The sequence below is a fragment of the Tursiops truncatus genome, chromosome 20 (genome assembly GCF_011762595.2).
Source record: "Tursiops truncatus isolate mTurTru1 chromosome 20, mTurTru1.mat.Y, whole genome shotgun sequence".
NCBI classification, from domain to species: Eukaryota; Metazoa; Chordata; class Mammalia; order Artiodactyla; family Delphinidae; genus Tursiops; species Tursiops truncatus.
The window spans coordinates 44,076,903-44,096,407 of record NC_047053.1 but is presented as its reverse complement, the minus strand read 5'-3'; the positions used below and the strand labels follow the sequence as shown (position 1 = coordinate 44,096,407).

The 19,505-nt window shown below is 45.7% G+C and overlaps 1 protein-coding gene and 1 pseudogene across 3 annotated transcripts in view; one reads left to right on the top strand and one right to left on the bottom strand.

Moving 5' to 3' along the window:
* ERN1 (endoplasmic reticulum to nucleus signaling 1) overlaps window positions 1-19,505 on the top strand; it is an 82,868-nt gene that overhangs the window by 25,334 nt on the left and 38,029 nt on the right. For all 3 annotated transcript variants that reach the window (XR_012328535.1, XR_004524007.2, XM_033848293.2), the window contains exon 2: window positions 1,136-1,256. Coding sequence is in view for 1 of the 3 variants with exons in the window: in XM_033848293.2 (XP_033704184.1) it covers window positions 1,136-1,256 (121 nt within the window). In the remaining 2 variants the exon portion in view is untranslated. The remainder of the gene's footprint in view (window positions 1-1,135; window positions 1,257-19,505) is intronic.
* Window positions 9,960-10,236, bottom strand: LOC117309693 (large ribosomal subunit protein eL43-like; annotated as a pseudogene).

Genomic DNA, 19,505 nt, shown 5'->3' with positions numbered 1-19,505 from the left:
AAAAAAAAAAGATCTGTCCAGTATAATTATAACCACAGTGCACATTAAATTTTGGATTCTATATTTTTCACATGATAACATATGCAAGCATTTTTCTATATTGTAGATTCTTTCAAGTGCTATTTTAATAATTACATAATATTCCATTGACTTTGTCATAATTTGTTTCAACCATTTAGAAGTTCAGGTCTTAAAAAAAAAAAAATCGAGGTCTTTCCTGTTTTTTGTGTTTGTAAATGGGCTGTAATGAGTAACGTTGTGCAAAGAGCTTTTTCCATAACCAGAGTTATTTCTTTAGGATGTAGAAGTGGAGCTACAGGATCAGAAATATGAGTACTTTTATGCTTTCCAGAAAGGTTGCGCTAACTTATCATTTTCATTGCCAGTCAACGATGGATGAGAAAGTGAATCTCACTACCTTTGGCTATTTTCTGTAAAATTTTTTGTTTAATTCATTAAGCATAAGAAGTACATTTTGATTTAAATTATATTTTGCTTATAAGTAAAGAATCATTTGGATCATGTTTTTTATACATTTTCTTTTATAACATGTCTCTCTCAAAATCTTGGTGTTTTATTATTATATAAACTCTTTATGAGTTTATGAGAACTGTTTTTCCTATTTTGCTTTAAATATTTCCCCCCAATTCCCTGCCTTTTAAAATTCCGTTAAGTGCGTGTGGGTGTGTGTAGGTGTGCTGGCGTTCCTGCAAGATGGAGTCTTGCAAGATAACCAGGTTTTAGAAGGTAAGATATAACCAAGAGAAGGAAGTCAGTTTGAAAGCTGAGCATACTTTCTCTGTTTCAGTGGAGGCTGGCCTTGGATTATTTCAGAATCCCCATCCCTGACGTGTTAGGTCATAAGCCCGTGTGCAGGAAGGATTGCTGCTCAGATAGAATAAGGCAGCCTGGTTCTAGTCCTGACCCAGCTGTTGTCCAAGATGTTGTCCGTCTTGTCAGTTCAGCAGCAAACCTTGATGGGAACTTAGGCTCGTCAGCCTCGGTTTCTTCATCTGTAAGGTGGTGGATTTTAGAAGGATAACTTTTGGGGTAAGGGAGGGGCCTGTCTGTGATTGTACATGCCCAAGGTGAGGACTCATATTGACCACGTAGATTCTTCTGCCTCTCATTGCAGATTTTTGGAAGTCCCAGCACTGTGACACTTCCTGAAACCTTGTTGTTTGTATCAACCCTGGACGGAAGTTTGCATGCCGTCAGCAAGAGGACAGGCTCAATCAAATGGACTTTGAAAGAAGGTAATTTAGATTTAGTCCTTGGGTAACATGGACATTTGCTCAGCTGCTTCCAAGGAAACATTCCAGAAAAAGAGAAAAACAGTTATACATTAGTTAATAAAATTAAAAAGGATAATGGAGTCAAGGAGAAGAGAGGGGTTGCACTCAAAGGGTATGTTTACAGCTTGAGTTGTGATTATCCGCTAAGTGTATCAGTTGAGACAAGCTATATCTTTCTTCTTCTTATTATTATTTTGCTTCTGTCTGGATTTCATGTCTAAATGGCTCTAGGCTTTTCTGTTACTAGTTCTGGCTGGTTGGTCTTTAGGAAGACATGCTGCTTTAAATTTTTTTTTGAGTTCTAATGATTAGAATCTTGTAATCATAATTACAAGAAGGTATCTTCTCTAACCTCAAATTACTGATTTGTTTTTATAGAGGCTGAAATAACTGAGGGCTGTAAGATTTGACATTCATCCAAGTTGCTCACTTTATTGGCTCTTTACATCAAGGGAAGTAGAGGACTAAGCTTGTCTCTCATTTAATCTACCGTGCTTCCATTTTATGATCTTGTCTTCCTGGTGATGGTTGGCAGCCTGGAGTCCCAACAGCTGGGAAATTGTATTCAATTCCCAAACTACTCTTCCCTGATAAAAGCCAGGCAAATCCCAGGATTGGGGGCTTCAGAGTCATCTCTATTATTCAGTCCTGTCATAATTCTCCTTTGTCCCTAAATTCAGGTCTGACCGGTATGTTCTCTTTCGTCACTAATCTGTGACTCATTATTCTCATGAGCACAACAAGTGTTTTCCCTTCATTAATAAAATGTTCCAAAACAGTATTTTACATGGAAAAATATTGGTGTATATCAGAAGGTCACACATCATCTTGTCAATTCAGCAGCAAACGTTACCATCCATAGATGCTGGCAGCTGGGGTACCACAGACTGCCCTCCCTTACCTGCTGGGCCTGCTTGGATCAGCAAGGACTTTAAGTGACGAAAAGGACCAGGTCTCTCAGAAGTGAGGGGCCACAAGAAGATGGGAGAGCCCAGTTTGGGCAGTGCCTTACAGTCTCCCAGAATATTATCTGTGCTCTTTCTCCTCATGTTTATGCAGAGTTCTTTATATTTCAGAATTTCTGATGTTGTCCAGAGATGAAAATCAACAAGTCACAAAAGGATTGAGATAAACATTTTCACTGTTAAATGGTAGGGCTGTTCCCTCAGTTTCAGTATTCCCAGGCAGGGCATTTTTGCCCCCAAGCCACTTCATTCTTCTGCTTTGCTTTCCCTTACATGTATTGTTTTGAATTGATCTCCAAGTCTTAATTTCTGCAAGTAGCCTCGGCTCTATCCAACAAAACTGTGTCCTGCCTCGTTTGTTACTTAGCCAAACATAAGAATTAATCTGGGGACTTCCCTGGTGGCGCAGTGGTTAAGACTCCTCGCTCCCAATGCAGGGAGTCCGGGTTCAATTCCTGGTCTGGGAACTAGATCCCACATGCATGCTGCAACTAAGAGTTCGCCTGCCACAACTAAGGAGCCCTCCTGCCTCAGCTAAGACCTAATGCAACCAAATAAATTTTAAAAATTGTTTTTAAAAATCAATCTGTTCTGTTCTGTAACTTAGAGCTTAAAGAATTTGCCTCCTTTTAAATTTAACACATGTTTAGAGAACTTAGTCTGTGAAAGATACTGTATGGGGCACAAAAAAGAAAAAGACAGCCCCTGCCCTCAGGGAGCCCACAGTCGGGAGGGAGAAATGACAAGTACATAGAACTTCAACTGGGAGCAGCCTTGTAACCGCCAAAGAGAGTGCTAGGAACTGCTGTGAGCCCGTGTCCAGCTGCGGGGGCAGGAAAGCCTCCATGCATTGGAGCTGAGCCTTGGTGGATACACTGACTTTCAGTCGGGAGTGAGGCCTGGCAAGGAGCAAAGGAGGCACCAGGTCTGGGGTGTGGGCACTGGTCCGGTTTGGGAGGAGCTGGGGGATGGAGGTGGAGGGAGGGAGGCAGGGGGGTATTGAGCCCTGTGGTAGCTCTGAGCCATTTGTACTTGAGTGAACAGGAAGTTGGGAGCCATTGACGCGGCTGAGCAGGTGAGTGACTCAGCAGGTGCTCAGCTTCCAGGTTAATCCAGCAGCAGTGCATGGGGTGACTAGAGACATGAGACAGACCTGAGAAAGAGGGGCAGCGGGAAGGGAAGAGGTGGGGAGGATGAGAGGCGTGCCAGCAATAGGATCAGGAGAATCCAGCAACTGGTTAGGTAGGCAGAGCAAGGAGGAGATAAAGGACACTTAAAGGCAGAATTAGAGAAAGCCGATTAAGCCCTAGTAATTTCAAGTAATGGAATTCAATTCAGTGAAATTTCAATATGTTCTAAGTCTCATTGTTTTTCTGAGAATAAATTGGCTTATTTTAGCTAAATTCAGCCCCGGGTAGCCTCTCTGTCTCTATTTCTATACAAAGATTAAAGATGGTAACATATATAGAGACCCTGAGTTTTCAATTTAATTTTAATCTTGCAGTTATCACTGAAGATTTCAAAATTGGTATTTCTAAACCATTAATACGTAAGTAGATTATAAAGGTATCCAGATACTGTTCTAGACCCTGAGGATACAGCAAAATACTTGCCCTCATAGAGCCTTCATTCTATGGGGCGAACAGTTACAGAGATAAAGTACATAGTGGTAACTGACAAAGGATTAATCTCCAAAATATACAAGAAGCTCATGCAGCTCAACATAAAGAAAACAAACGACCCAATCCAAAAATGGGCAGAAGGCCTAAATAGACATTTCTCCAAAGAAGATATACAGACTGCCAACAAACACATGAAAGGATGCTCAACATCACTAATCATTAGAGAAATGCAAATCAAAACTACAATGAGGTATATCTCCTCACACCAGTCAGAATGGCCACCATCAAAAAATCTACAAACAATAAATGCTGGAGAGGGTGTGGAAAAAAGGGAACCCTCTTGCACTGTTGGTGGGAATGTAAATTGATGCAGCCACTATGGAGAAGAGTATGGAGGTTCCTTACAAAACTAAATATAGAACTACCATATGACCCAGCAATCCCACTACTGGGCATATACCCTGAGAAAATCATAATTCAAAAAGTCATGTACCACAATGTTCACTGCAGCTCTATTTACAATAGCCAGGACATGGAAGCAACCTAAGTGTCCATGGACAGATGAATGGATAAAGAAGATGTGGCCCATATATACAATGGAATATTACTCAGCTGTAAAAAGGAACGAAATTGAGTTATTTGTAGTGTGGTGGATGGACCTAGAGTCTGTCATACAGAGTGAATTAAGTCAGAAAGAGAAAAATAAATACTGTACGCTAACACATATATATGGAATCTTAAAAAAAAGGTTCTGAAGAACCTAGGGGCAGGACAGGAATAAAGACGCAGAGAATGGACTTGAGGACAAGGGGAGGGGGAAGGGTAAGCTGGGACGAAGTGAGAGAGTGGCATGGACATCTATACACTACCAAATGTCAGATAGCTAGTGGGAAGCAGCCGCATAGCATAGGGAGATCAGCTCGGTGCTTTGTGACCACCTAGAGGGGTGGGATAGGGAGGGTGGGAGGGAGACGCAAGAGGGAGGAGATATGGGGATATATGTATATGTATAGCTGATTCACTTTGTTATGCAGCAGAAGCTAACACACCATTGTAAAGCAATTATACTCCAATAAAGATGTTTTAAAACAAAAGTACATAGTGGTGATAAGAGCTGTGGAGGAAAGGAAAACAGGGAAGTGGAACAGGGAGTGCCAGGTAGCTGGGCTGAGGTGGGGTGGGCGGGGATGCAGTTTAAAACTGGGACCCCCCACTGAGAAGGTGCCATTGAGCAAGAACCCTAGGGGGCAGGGGAGTCTTTAGGCAGAAGGCATGGGTTTCGGGGGGCAAAGGTGGGTGCGGTTGGCAGGGAGAAGAAGGGCAAAGAAGTAGGAGTGGCTGGAGTACAGTGAGGAGAGGAAGGAGAGAAGTAAGAGAGGAACTGGGAGGCCAGTCATGTTAGGGGTGCAGTGCTCCCTTAATGTGTGTGTGTGTGTGTGTGTGTGTGTGTGTGTATGAAGTACAGTTGACTTACAGTGTTGTGTTAGTTTCAGGTGTACAACATAGTGATTCAGTTTTTTTTGCAGATTATATTCCACTATAGGTTATTATAAGATACTGGGTATAATTCCCTGTGCTATACAGTATATCCTTGTTGCTTATCTATTTTATGTATAGTAGTTTGTATCTGTTAATCCCATACTCCTAATTTGTCCCTCCCCCGGCCTACCTGTCCCCTCAGAATATTTATTGTCCCCACCACTGCCTGGAACACAATTTATAGACAATAACCTACATATGCACACAGTTTTAAAAAGAAATATATTCCCCAACTGGTAATCTGAAATAATAAGAAAGTAGTTTTTAATTACATGTATGTAATTTAGCATGTAAAGGCTCCGACACATACTGATACATACCAACACTCCACCTGTGATTGAATGCTGTGCCTGTTAACACCGACTAAGAAAAATGCAGACTAGGATGGTGGCCGGATTTCCAAGATGGTGAACAATTCTCATAATGTTCCAAACAAAAGAAGTACATCCCTACTTGATTTATACAGTTAGTCACATTTTGAGAAGATTCATTATGTAAACTTGTGCAAAAAGTGCTTTTGTGCTCCTATATAAAGCAGTGTAGGTTGTACAACCAGATAATTAAAGGTTTTTGGCCCACGTGAGTGTCTGGCAGGACATAAGAACAGCCTGCAGATATGGGGCAGTTTTCAGCTCTGCAGGGCTACCTAGGATTCCTGGTCCCCACCAGGAGGGCCCAGTCTCTGAGACCACCAAGAAATGCCCTCACAGATTTCCTGAGCACTGCCTGTCGAGCAGTGCCCTCCCCAAGGAGACCACAGGTATAGGGCCTGGTAGCTGGTGTTAAGGATGTTGTTTTTTTCAAAGCCATTGGAGGAATCTGAGCAGAAGAGTGATATACCCTGGTGTTATGTTGTGTCCTCCCCACATTCATATGTTGAAGCCTTAACCCCCCTCAATGTGATGGTATTTGGAGGTGGAGCCTTTGGGAGGTGATTGAGTTTAGATGAGGTCGTGAGGGTGGTGCCCCCATAATGAGATCAGTGCCCTTATAAGAAGAAGAAGAGACCAGAGCTCACTCTCCCTCCACCACATGAGGACACAGTGAGAAGACAGCTGTCTGCAAGCCAGGAAGAGGGCTCTCACCATAACTCAGCCATGCCGACACCCTGATCTTGGACTTGTAGCCTCCAGAGCTGTGAGAAATAAATGTCTGTTGTTGAAGCCACCCAGGCCATGGTATTTTGTTATGGCAGCCTGGGCTAAGACACCTGGCCTCTACTTTACAGGATCAGCAGGTGCTGTGTTGAGGCTGAACTGACAGGGCCAGGTGGAGGCTACTGCACTGGTCCAGGCAAGGGAGGACGTGGGCTTGGCCCTGAGTGGCAGTGGGGAGTCAAACTCAAATGGAAGAAACTTGCCGATGCTAACAGACCCCTTTAAGTCATCAAACTGGGGTTCTGTAGAATATATACCTGTTATTCCACTTCATGGTTTCCTAACTGTTTACTTTTTTCAGGGGCCAACAGACTGGGAGTGTTTTTTTTTCTTTCTACAGAGTGGTTTTGGCAGGTGCTTTTGTTCCTCAACCAAACATGTGTCGCTGTTCCCAGAAATGGAGATGTCTCACACCACAGCAGCAGACTACACTCAGTACAGAAAACGAGTTTTATTTGTTTTCAGAAACTAATTTGAGTCCTGGCATTTTACCTTAGGTGTGATCTTTCTAAGCTGTGATTTTGTAACTGTAGCAGCACCACTGTCTGTCTCTGAAATGTCACCAGTGAACATGGCTGAGTGTGTTTCATTGCTGCACTCCCAGCCCAAATACAAACTGAGAATGTTGCTGTCATGTTTTGTGTTAGATTCGTTTTACAAAGCTTGCCTTGGCTTGGTGGAGTTAAAGGACTTTTTTCGGTATTGCCACGGCCGGTTTAGGGCTTCTTACACGCCCCTTGGAATACTAGTTAATGCTAAGTTTGACTCTCAAATCTTCATCAAATTGCGGCTTATTCTGTAGCAACCCCACTCCCATTTCCTTCAATCTCCTTTCCAGTAATAGTAGGTATGGAGGACTGGGCCTAATTTATTTAGTTAGTTATTTACTTACTTATTTTTTTGGCTGCGTCGCTTGGCATGTGGGATCTTAGTTCCCCGACCAGGGATCAAACCCGCGACCCCTGCATTGGAAATGCGGAATCTTAACCACTGGACGGCCAGGGAAGTCCTGGACTGGATCTAATTTAGAACCATTCTTTACTAACTATAAAAATATGCTGCTCTCCCAGCCAGACAGGTCTAGACTCCTGAGATGTCCCCTGAATGGTTAATATTGGAGATTTCTTATGTGGGAAGGATTAAAACAAAATTAGTTATTTGAAACTTGAAGAAAATCTTCCCACATGACTTTCTAAAACCATGTGCCTCTTTTCACAGTTCCTACTTGTGCTGACAGTCATGGTGCACCCAGGCTAGAAAAGAGTGACGCTCTGCCCCTTGGTCACCACGTCCTGTCCCCTGGACTCGTGAAGGGTCTCCCAGATCTGACTACTTCTCCCTGTCCCCCTTGCCAGTGTCTCAGCCCCGCTCTCGACATCCACCTCCTGGATCCACATAACAGTTTCCTGACCGCCATCCCTGCTGCCTGCCTTATGCTCCCATTCACCCAGCACGCAGCCCTTGGACATACCCTCTAGAAAGATTACCTGGACCGTGCTGCACCCCCTGCTGAAATGCACTTGGTGTTGTCTGGAGCGGTGCTACTCCGTGTGTGGTCTTCCCACCCCTGTTCCTTGTCCACGAGAAGTACAAAAAGGGAGCGTTAGCCTCATCCATGGTGGGTTGGAATTTTCAACAGCTGGCCCTTCACCACAGTTAGTTTGCGAAGCACTGGACCCCGGGGTGGAGTCTGAGCTCCTTAGCACACGTGCAAGTCGGGCTTCCCAGTCGGGCTCTCACCCCCCTCTCCAGCCTCAGCTGCTTGTTGCCGCCACGATATCCTCTCCAGGTCTCGGAGACATCGGGCCTTTGCTCATGTCCCTTCCCTGCCAGCAGCCTGCCGTGTTGGGCAGGCCCCTGTTTATCCATTAAGACCCCCTTCACATCTTACCTCCTGGACTCCTGCGGGGTGAGAGCCTCCCTCATCGAGCTCCGGGGGCATTTCATTGAAGCCTCTCTTACGACACTTCCTGTTTGCTGTGAATTTTTTTTACATTTGTCTTCCTACTGGACTTCTAATTCCTTGAGGGTGGGGTCTCTGGACAGCGAGGGATGCTCTGGTAAACTTCTGAGACACCCAGCACTGACTCAGGTCCCAGGTAACCCGGAGAAACAGGTGAAGCTGGGCTTTGCCTCCTCAGGATGTACTGTCATGGAAGGTTCCAGTTCCTGATCTTGAGTTGCACATGGCTTGTTGTGACTTTCTGCAGTTGGTTTTCCGTCCTGTCCTTCAGGCGGTGCGCACGTTCCCCTGAAGAGTCCAAGATTTGCCCTCAGAGGTGTGAGGGAAGCATGAGAAGGGGAGGTTGTGAAAGGGATGACTTTTCATTAGTAGTTCTAATCTGTTTTCTCTTAAGGAATTTTCTAGGCTTAAGATATGCATCACTACCTTTCTCCCTCATTGCTTAAGCACAAAAAAGGCGTTCATTTGTTCTCCATTGTTTCAGAGGACTGAAAATTAAGTTTTTGAGAGGGGCTGTGAGGGAGGCCTGTTTCTGCGTTTGAGTCTCTTGAAAAAGTATTTTCTCTCTTTCTCTTTTTTGTGTTTCATGTTTTATCACGAACGATTCTAAACATATACAAACATCGAGATAATTATATAACGAAGCCTCTTGTACCCATTACTCAGCTTCAGTAAGCACCAGCTGGTACCCAGTCTCGTTTCTCTGTACCCCCATTCACGTCCCTCCCACACACCTGGGATTTGCTTCAGAATAATACGTCTCACCGTCCGGAGGGCCTTATGAATTTATGAATAGCAGTCATCACACGCAGTAGCATAGGTTTCAGCTCCAGCGGGGGTTCTCTGCAGCATTGCTTGCAATGTATCGGAAGACAGTTGTGAATGTTGAAGCACCCAGTAAAAGGCCAGTTTGGGCTGTGACTTCGTTACTATTCTCTTGCTCATCATCATGGCTCAATTCATGGCTCAAGAATGAATTCTGTGAAGTCAGTGACATCCTGAGAGGCACTGGGGCCTAGTCCCAAGCATTAAATTGTCTTATCCTCCTTCACGCTTGGTTATAGTTTTAATTCCTTCACAGCTGGTTATAGCACGCCGTGTGCTTTTTTAGGTCTGAGTTACTTCTGCTGAGGGGAGGATGAGTAAGACCATAGAGTTCGACAGCCTTTGGCATGGGTGGTTTTTCAGGTGACGTTGGTATTTCTACAGGATCGTCTTTATCACACATGACATTTGGTGACTTACAGAGATTACCCTGCAAGAAAACTCATAGCATCTTCCCCCAGTTCTGATGAGATTTGGAATTTCACTGTGGCTTTTAGGAGCTTCTGATTAGATGTCCATTTTATTTTATTTATTTTTGTTACATAAATTAACCTGTGCATCATAGGCTAGCAACATTTCAAATGGTGGTGCTTCTACTGGTCCTTCAATTCCTTCAGTCTTCTGATGACAGACCTTACTGTGATGGCAGGTGGTATTGTAGGTCCAGGCACCGCCAGCTACCGTTTTCAGGCAGGAACCACAGTGCCAAATGCCCACAGCTCGTCTCTTCATCTTGGTTTTGCCACGGAAGGAACAAGTGTACTTGGCGTGCTGGCTGATTTCAATTTTCTTCACCATTTTCCTGGGGGAGGCATCGTAAGGGGTCCCATACTTACCCACGATTCCGACCTTCTTGGTGCATTTAGCCATGTCGCCGTAACCTAGGTCCAAGCCCAGAGAGCTAGATGTCTATTTTAAAATGCTGTCCTCAAGAAAGCTGAACTTCGAGGAACATTTGAGACTTGCCACCTTACAACTTGGACCTAACAACTTTAAGGGGAGTTCAAGGCGCAGGTAACCAAAGTTCCTTCCCTCTGGAGGGAGGAAATGAGGATTCCCTGATTGGTTCACTCGAGTGCATGAACCATATTGGGGATACCTAGGTTTTGAGTTAAGGGTGTGTGTGTGTGTGTGTGTGTGTGTGTGTGTGTGTGTGTGTGTGTGTGTGTGTGTGTGTGTGTGTGTGAATGGCCTTGTTTCTACCAATAAATTTTATAAGAAAACAGTATTCGACCCTTAAGCATTTTCTTGAGGAAGTGGCAGCTTTTGCCTTCAGACTAACCGATCTAGTTTCACCATCAGCTAGGGTCAAAACCTCCATGTCCTCTTTAACTCATTCCTTTCCTGCACTTCATTTTTCTGATCAGGACAAAGTCCTGTTGACGTTCTTCTTCCCCTCCTGTGTGGTTCCTGCCCACCACCCTCCCTGCCCACCCCCCCCTGCCCCCACTGGCTCAGACCTTCTTACTGGGGTTATGGCATTGCTTTCCTCAGTACCCTTTTGATTGCTGCTTCTCCTCTGTCTCATCTACTGTGTCCCCTGGTGTCTGCCTGTCTCACCTTCCTTCAGAGACTTGTACCACGTTTCTCTTCTTCTCAGAAGCCTCCAGCTGCTCCCTCCTTAGTGCCCACCACACCACCTCCCAAAGTTTCCACCCCTTTCTTCTCCAAGGTCTCACCCCTACCACACAACCACCTTTCTTGTTTTGCTCGCAGAAGGAACGAGGCTCTGAAATATTTGGCGTACGAGAATGCTTAAAGGGAGCATAAAAGCAGTTGGGACTTCATTTGTGGTCTTTTGGTCCTTAAATACCTTTCAGGAGGGCCAACCCAAAACATTTCTGGTCGCTGCTGGACGTGCACTTAGAAGGGTCTGGTTTGCAGCGTTTCTAGCTGTGTCACGACATCTTACTCGTACCTGGAGAGGCCTCCCAGTCAGAGAGGGAGCTGGTTTTAAATGCCAGGTGTGTCGGGGCCAGCTGGGCGGTTGTGCTTTAGAAAGAAGAGGTTAGGAGGAGCAGGGCAGTAAAGCCAGTGCCCATCTAGATTCCTCCGGAGAAGCAGTGTGTTCCAGAAATATCGATGCTCATCTAGGGAAGGGAAGAGAATGATCTCGTAGGGCTCCTTGAGCTCCAGTCAGATGGGCAGCCTGTTCTGGCAGCTTCTGTAATCAAAGCGATCTTATCCCTTCCTACGTGAAAGTAAGTCTGCCCAGCGTCTCCTCCAGAGAGGGGCTGTCGGTCCCAAACTGCGCTTTGAGACAATTATTTAAATTGTGGTTGACTTCATCAGAGGCATTTTTCTGTGTTTAGGGAAGCCTGAAATAGTGCTGACCAGGTCCATCTTGCTCGTCCCCTGGGTTTCTCTTCTCTCTTCCAGCCCTGTGACATTGTAGGATCAGGCTCTCAAGATTTATACTACAGCTGAGGGTGGGCAGGAAGAACAGGCCTTTCTTTTCAACCCCCTGGAAAGGTATTCCTTAAATAGCTTCTTTTTTTTTTTTAGCTTCTCTTCTTAAAATTTTTTTTTCATTTTAGAAAAACTTCAACACACAAAAGTAAAGAGAATAGTAAGAAAGCCACATGCACCCAGCCACCCAGCTTCAGTGGTGGTCCACACATGACGTCCCCCTCCCCCTCCTCCATCATTTTGAAGCAAATGCCGTATCATTTTTTCCCATAAATTTAAGTAATTTTTAAATGTGAGTGAACAAGCAGAGCTACACCTGGGCAGTTCTTTTTGGCTTTTATCATGTAGGTTTCTGTGTGGAAAAGTCCTTCTCCTTAGGATAAACTTATCAGAATGATTATATCCCACATGCAGTATTGGATATCTTAAGTTATCGACTTCCTTTCATTCTGCAGACAGGATTACCTGCTAAGTATGAGGGGAGCAAAGACCCGGGCAGCACTTACACAGGAGTTCACGCTCTGATTATTCATTGAACCGTCATAAGCCCCAGGCACTTGCCTGTGTGTATTTCACAAGAAACAAAATAGATAGTCCCTGCCCTACACAGTGCTTAAAATTCAATCCAGCCCCCAGATTTTTGAGAACCAGAGAGGCCACATGCAATTAAGTGCCTGTCACCTGAGAAATGTGGTAAGTGCATCATAAGAACTTACCAAGGGAATTAATTCCCTGGCGGTCCAGTAGTTAGGACTCCACACTTCCCCTGCAGGAGGCCCAGGTTTGATCCCTGGTCGGGGAACTGAGATCCCACAAAGCGGCGTGGCAGCCGAAAGAAAAAAAGAACATACCAGGTGCAGTAGGCGTTCAGTTTCTGATTTCCTGGAGAGAGGGGCATTTGAAGGACAAGCAGAGGTGGATGGACGGAGTTGCGGCAGGTCATGGTGAGCGCAGAGACTGACATGACAGCATGGGCTGAGTCTGGGGAGGAGATGTGACGAAGAAGAATTGGGCCCAGGTGTTACAGAGCCTTGAATGCTTAAGGCCTGCGGTTCCTTTGTGTGCGGAGGGGCCCTGGGAGCCCCGGCAAGCTCTCGAGGCACTGCAGGTAGTTTTAAACTTTTAAGAGAAATACAGCAGCGCTGCACAGTGTCAAACACCACGCCTGAGGCAGTCAGTACTTTCCAGCATTAGATCACGCTACTTGCCTTTCAAGGACGTGTCTTTGCACAGCTGAGTTTTGGGCTGTGATACAATTCAAATACCACCTGGAAATCAACATGGCATGGTAATGAGAGTGGCTGTGTCTAACAAGAGTATAAGATTTGGAATATGTGCAGCGCCCGACAGGTACACACATCCCACTAGTGAGTAATTATGGTTAAGAATGAAATAAACGTTTCTCTTTCAGTTTACGTGTAGTAGTATTTTTTTCCACATGGCCTCTAAGTTGCGAGGCCCTAAATACTCAAGTCGTTTGGACCTAACCACTGAATAAATGGAACCATTAGGTATTTCTTTTGGCCTCGGGCCTTGTGAAGAAATTACCAAGACACTAAGGGTGCTGTGAACCCAGAAAGTTTGGGAACCTCTGACCTGAGCCATAGAGATGGAAGGTATTCAGTCGGCAGAGGGGAGCCGTTGTAGGATTTTACGTGGAGGAAAGACGAGAACAGATTTGCCTTTGTCGGCCCTCGGGCGGTGGGTGGAGTGCACGTCTGAAGGGCAGAGATCCGAGACAGGGAGCTTGGTTAGGAGGCTGCCTAGAGCCCGTGGGAAGTGGTGACTGCCACATTTTGGTGAAGGAGAGGAAAAGGAGGACATAGATTTTTGAGAAACGTTTAGTAGGTCTAATCTGATAAAACTCAGGATCTAATTGAATGGGAGAGGGTTAGAATTAAGAGAAGGTGGGGGGAGTCAGGAGAACTCGGAGGTTCCAGATTGTGTGACCGGGTGGAAGTGGGGTCAACGAACCGATCTGGGGGATGCAAAAGGAGGAGCAGGTTCAGGATGGATGACGGGTTCTGGGGCTGAGAGACTCCATAAGCAGTTGGAAGTGGGACTGGGTCAGGGGCTCTCCTGGAGAATGTTGCCAGATGTCACGTGGGAGAAGGATTTGTCAGTGTTTATTAGACTCGGCCACTGGAACTTGACACTGGCAGTTGTGACCTTATCCTGAGGGTAGGGGCCAGAGAGCAGCGCCTTGAGAAAGGTATGGAAAGTGAGAGGGTGAAACAGAGGATCCCGAGCGTTGGTTTCCCAGTACGGCTCAGCGTCAGAATCACCTCACATGTGTTACAAATTCAAATTCCCTGGCTCTACCTACAGAATCAACTTCCTGGGGGAAAGACCTAGGAATCAACATTTTAAAAACTATAGGCAAAAAAAAAAAGTGGTTTTGAAGAACCTAGGGGCAGGACGGAAATAAAGACGCAGATGTAGAGAATGGACTTGAGGACACGGGGACTGGGAAGGGTAAGCTGGGATGGACGAAGAGAGTGTCATGGACATATATACACTACCAAATGTAAAACAGATAGGTAGTGGGAAGCAGCCGCATAGCACAGGGAGATCAGCTCGGTGCTTTGTGACCACCTAGAGGGGTGGGTTAGGGAGGGTAAGAGGGAGGAGATATGGGGATATATGTATATGTATAGCTGATTCACTTTGTTATACAGCAGAAACTAATACACCATTGTAAAGCAATCATACTCCAATAAAGATGTTTAAAAAAAAATCTTTCTGGAATTTTGGTAGGAATTGCATTATACTTGTATATCAGTTTGGGAAGAATTGGTATCTTTTCTATGTTGAATCTTCTATACTATGAACATGGTATGTCTCTGCATTTTAGATCTTTTATTTCTCTTATCAGCATTTTGAAGTTTTCAATATATAAGTCTTGTCTCTCTTTTGTTTGATTTACATCTAAGTATTTTTTTAAGAACTGTATATGATACTGTGTTTTTAATTTTGATATCAACGTGTTTATCAATTGATTTTTGTGTGTTAAAAAATTTTTTTTAAAGATAAAAAACTCTAGACAACGTACACATTGCTGGCGGGAAGGCACGGCCCCTTTGGAGGACTGTGGCAGTTTCTTGTCAAGTCAGACGTAAACAGTATGGCTCAGTCATTCTACTCCCAGGTATTTTCCCAAGAGAGATGAAAATATAGGTCCAAAGACGTGTACGCAAATGTTCCTAGCAGCTTTATTCATGTTTTTCCAGCCCAAAATTGGAAATAACCCAAACATCCATCCACAGATGAACAATTGATGGTATGCCCATACAGTGGAGTACTATTCAGCACCAAAAAAGAATGGATACACTTAACATTATGGGTGAATTTCAGAAACATGATGCAGAGAGAAAGAAGCCAGACAGAAAAGAGAACCTCCTGTATGAATTCCATTTGTGAAATTTTAGAACAAACATAACAGATCTGTCAGTGGTGTCTGGGGTGGGGGTTAGGCTATTGAATCTAAGGGGATATGGGAAGATGTTTCAGGGTGATGGAAATATCCTGTATCTTGATCGTGAGGGTAGCTACGTGGATGTGCATGTTTTTCAAGACTCATCGAGGGAATTCCCTGGTGGTCCAGTAGTTAGGACTCTGTGCCCTCACTGCCGAGAGCCCAGGTTCGATTACTGGTCGGGGAACTAAAATCCCACAAGCCATGCAGCATGACTCATCAAACTGTACACTTAAAGTGGATGCATTTAGGAGAGAACGGGGAGCATGTACAAAGGAGGCAAGGGGACCCCAGAGGTTTGGCGTGTTTATAGGCAGAGGGGAAGGAGTTAGCCAGAAGGATTTGAAGATCCCTGGAGACAGGATACCGTCTGGGGGCTTTAGATGTGTGAGTGTGAAATATCTGTGAACATGAAGGTGAAAACGTCCTTTTATAGAGATGTGGAGGGAAGGGTGGGGTTGGGCAAACCTGGAGGGTGAGGGGTAGGAAGTTTCTGAGAACCCGGTCTGCCCCCCTCACTTCCCCTGTGCCACAGAGGGGAGTCATGTGCGGAGAGGAAAGAGCCTTGAGGCAAGGGGTGAAGGTCTGAAACACCAGCTGTGAGGAACGGGGAACAGAGGCCAACCAGTAGGTAGATAAACGTATCTCCTATGACATGGGGCCCAGCTGGCCATACATGTATTTTGGTATCACACACGTGATTATAGTGTTTTCTTCGGCAGTGCTCAGAAGCCTGGGCAGAGGAAAGGGGATTGCTAGGTGGATTCTGGGTTGAGGGTTGATAGAGCAGAGCTGCTGCATTGTAGAAGTGATCAGCAATGGATATCCAGGCAGGGCAGGAGTGGAAGTGGGAAGGAAACTAACATTTATCGATTGCCCCCCCATTCAGTAAATATACTGAGCAGCTCCTGTGCGCCAGGCACTGTTTTAGATGTTGGGGGTATAGCAGGCAGCGAAAGATAAATCCCAGCCCCCTTGGATCTTCCAGTGGCCCAAGTCAGACGTTTAAAAACATAAGCAAAATACACAGTACTTTGGAGGTGGTCAGTGTCATGGAGAAAAATTAAGCAGGGAAGAGGGGTAGGGAATCCTGGGGGGCAGGAGATGGTCGTGGAAGACCTCTCTGAGATGGTGACATCTGATCGAAGACCTCGGCACAGGGAACAGTAAGTGCAAAGGCCCCGAGGCAGGGGCAGGCTTGGCAGTACTCGGGAATACCCTGTATTCCAGCGTGGCATTCCAGCGTTCCTCCTCACCAGAATAGAGTGAGGAGGAGATAATCGGAGAGCGCCAGGGTGGGTGTGGGAGGGTGGGGTTGTGTGGGATTTGTAGGCCGCTGTGTGAACATCGGCCTCTACTGAGTGAGATGGGACCCATCAGAGGATTGTGAGTGGCAGGGAAGCATAATCTGATTTACGTCTGCAGAAGGATCACTCTTCTCTATCAAGGCACTGACTTACAGTCTTAACACATATTTAACCTTTAATCCACACGGAGATGCTGCATGAGTTTGGTGTTATTATCTCTATTTCTTTTTTTCTCTTCACTGATGAGGAAGTTGAGGCTCAGAGAGATTTGGCGGAGTAGGATTTAAGCATAGGTCTTTCTGATCCCAAAGGGCACACAGACTAGGAGAAAAGAGAGCGCTTTTCTCCTAGGGATGCTGTGAGTAGGAAACAGGATGATGCTGTGAGTAGGAAGGGATGCTGTGGGATGGGATGCTGTGAGTAGGAAACAGGATGATGGAATAGACCACGGAGTTTGGCTTCTCATGGCAGGTGCTGGCGGAGAAATGAGCGTCAACAGAACGGTTTGAGGCTTGCCCGCCTTCTAGGAGAATGGCGTTAACAAAATCGGGTAGTCAGACCAGTCTGGAGAGAAAGATGGAGGGTGTGATTTGGACAAGTGGCCGTCAAGGTGCTGGCAGGAGATAGTGGAAATGTCCAGTCAGTCCAGAAAGAAGAGCTCGAGAGATGGGGACCTAGAATTTCCCCACTGTGGTTATGGTTGAAGCTACAGAGGTGGATGTGCTCTCGGAGAGAACTGAGGGGAGAACCTGGAAAAGTTCCTCCCTGTTGGAGTAGGGAGTGGGGAGGAGAGGGGAGAGGAGTGGGTGGGAGAGAGAGAGAGGGAGAGGTGAGTGAAAAATCAGTGCAGTGCAAGGGCCACAGAGGCCAGGAGGTGGAGAGTCTCAAGGAGGGGAGGGATGAAGCCCGTGGGCTGGGGCAGCAGGCACGTGGGATAGCCCGCGGGGTGAAGGGTAGAGCTGTTGTTGCTGATGGACTGAGAGCTCAAGAAGGGAGCAGAGTGAACAGTGCGGTTGGGGTCCAGCGCAGAGGGAGAAGGTGTGAGGTTTGAGAGAGGATGGGATCGAGGATGAAGGCGAGAAAGGTATTCTTGGAAAGACGAAAACTCACTTCTTTTGTAGATACAGGATGTTTACATTTATTTTAAGTCATTGCTGCCTCAGATTGAAAAGGAGGATTCGATCCGCACAAAACAGGAGCCCTGAGTGTCACCTGACCTCACCCAGGTTTCTCCAAGAGTAAAGGTTGTGCCGTTTCAGGTCTGAGCTGGATGGACCCTGGAGGGGAACCGAGTACAGTGGCTGCTCCCAGGGGAGCAGTGCGCAGATCTGTTTCTGTCTTAATCTTGGAGACCAAACACTGATTTCAGCTTTATTTTCCTCTTCTGATATCTTTACCTTTACCTTGAATAACACCCATTTTTATACTTGTAAAGTAACCCCCCCTTTTTTTTTTTTTTCCTTCTGAAAGTAAAGCAGCTTTGTGAGATGGCTTTTATCCTTATCAGTCCCCTATAGGTAGAGAGGCTTATTTTGTACCAGTGTTTGTTTATAGCCTTAGGGTTAGGCCACTGTTCCTTTTCACATGGGTGATTTTTTTTTTTTTTTTTAAGAGCAAGAATCTTGCCTGATACCAGTTCTCATTATTAAATCCAAAACAACTCCTTTTTCGTGTTAGGCTTTCAGTGCACGTTTTCAGATGGTGCCTTTTGCTGGCTTTTCAAATATTTTTATCTTTTAACCTTTTCTGTTATGGAAAATTTCAAGCATATGTAGAGAGAAGAGTAAAATGACAGGCCAGTGTTGTCAATTCTATCTTTGAACATTTGTCAACAGGCTGCCGTTCTTTGTCTTATCTGCCCCCTTCCCATATGATTTTTTTTTTCCCTGTAGTATTTTAAAGCAAAGCGCAGGTTCAGATGATTCTTTAAGGGAAAAACATGAGTGGAATAGGTCACGGTTACGCATTTGCTTGCCTGTATCGGAGCTGTGTTAACAGTCATGCTGTGACGTGGCCTGCAGCTCTGCAGATGTTTATTCCAGGGGCCCTATATTATGAATGGATGAGAAGGTACCCCTGCTGGAGTTCATGTCCCCTTAAGCCTAGGAGGAAGCATGGCTCTTCAACACCCATGTAGGTGTCTACCCATCCTTCTCTGGCTTCTGCTGGTGGCCTGTGTCTTAACTGGAACCTTTCTGGTGCAGGGCACACTTTGGGACCTGAGGCCTCCGTGTCAGGTGAGCCGTGAATAAGCTCTAGAAAACCAGGAAAGTCTGCGCCAGAGGACGAGACCCTGAGCGTGAGCAAACACTGTCCAGCAAAGATAAGCTCAGGAACAGGAGTCGAGATCCCGTTGGTCTCCACGGCTTGTTTCTGGCGAATGGCTGGGATTCGGTAGTGTCCTCCTCATCTGGGTTGATCTGCGATACCTTTAAGTGGCTGAAGTGAGCAAAACCGACGCCCTCTTGCCTGCTGTGTTTGCTCTGGAACATGCCTTCTTGCTGTCCCTGGCGTGCACGGCTTCTGGGCTGCGCTGGAGGAGCGGGGTTATAATTGCTCCCTGACTGTTTCAGTAGGGTGAGTGCTGTGTGCCCTCGTTTCCTGTCTCTTGCATCAGTCTGTTTGTGAGAGTATACCGAGAGGCGATTAGTGGGAACAATAAACGTGTGCTTTCTGACTGAAAGTTCCTCCTGTTTCCCGAAATGCTTTTGGTTTTAATGAATTGTTTGTTCGCTGCCCACAGACCACACGTGGTGCCTGCGCTTCTGTTGTGGTGAACACCCATATGCCTTTGTGTCAGAGCCGGACTTGTAAAGCAAAATCAACAGCTGATAAGGCTTGAAAGAGTTTTCCTTCCTCTGAGAATCCAGGCTGACCCAGGGAATTGGACAGCTGCCTGTCACCATTAGCAGAGCCGGTGTCCAAAATCATATCACAGTATTTGCCGT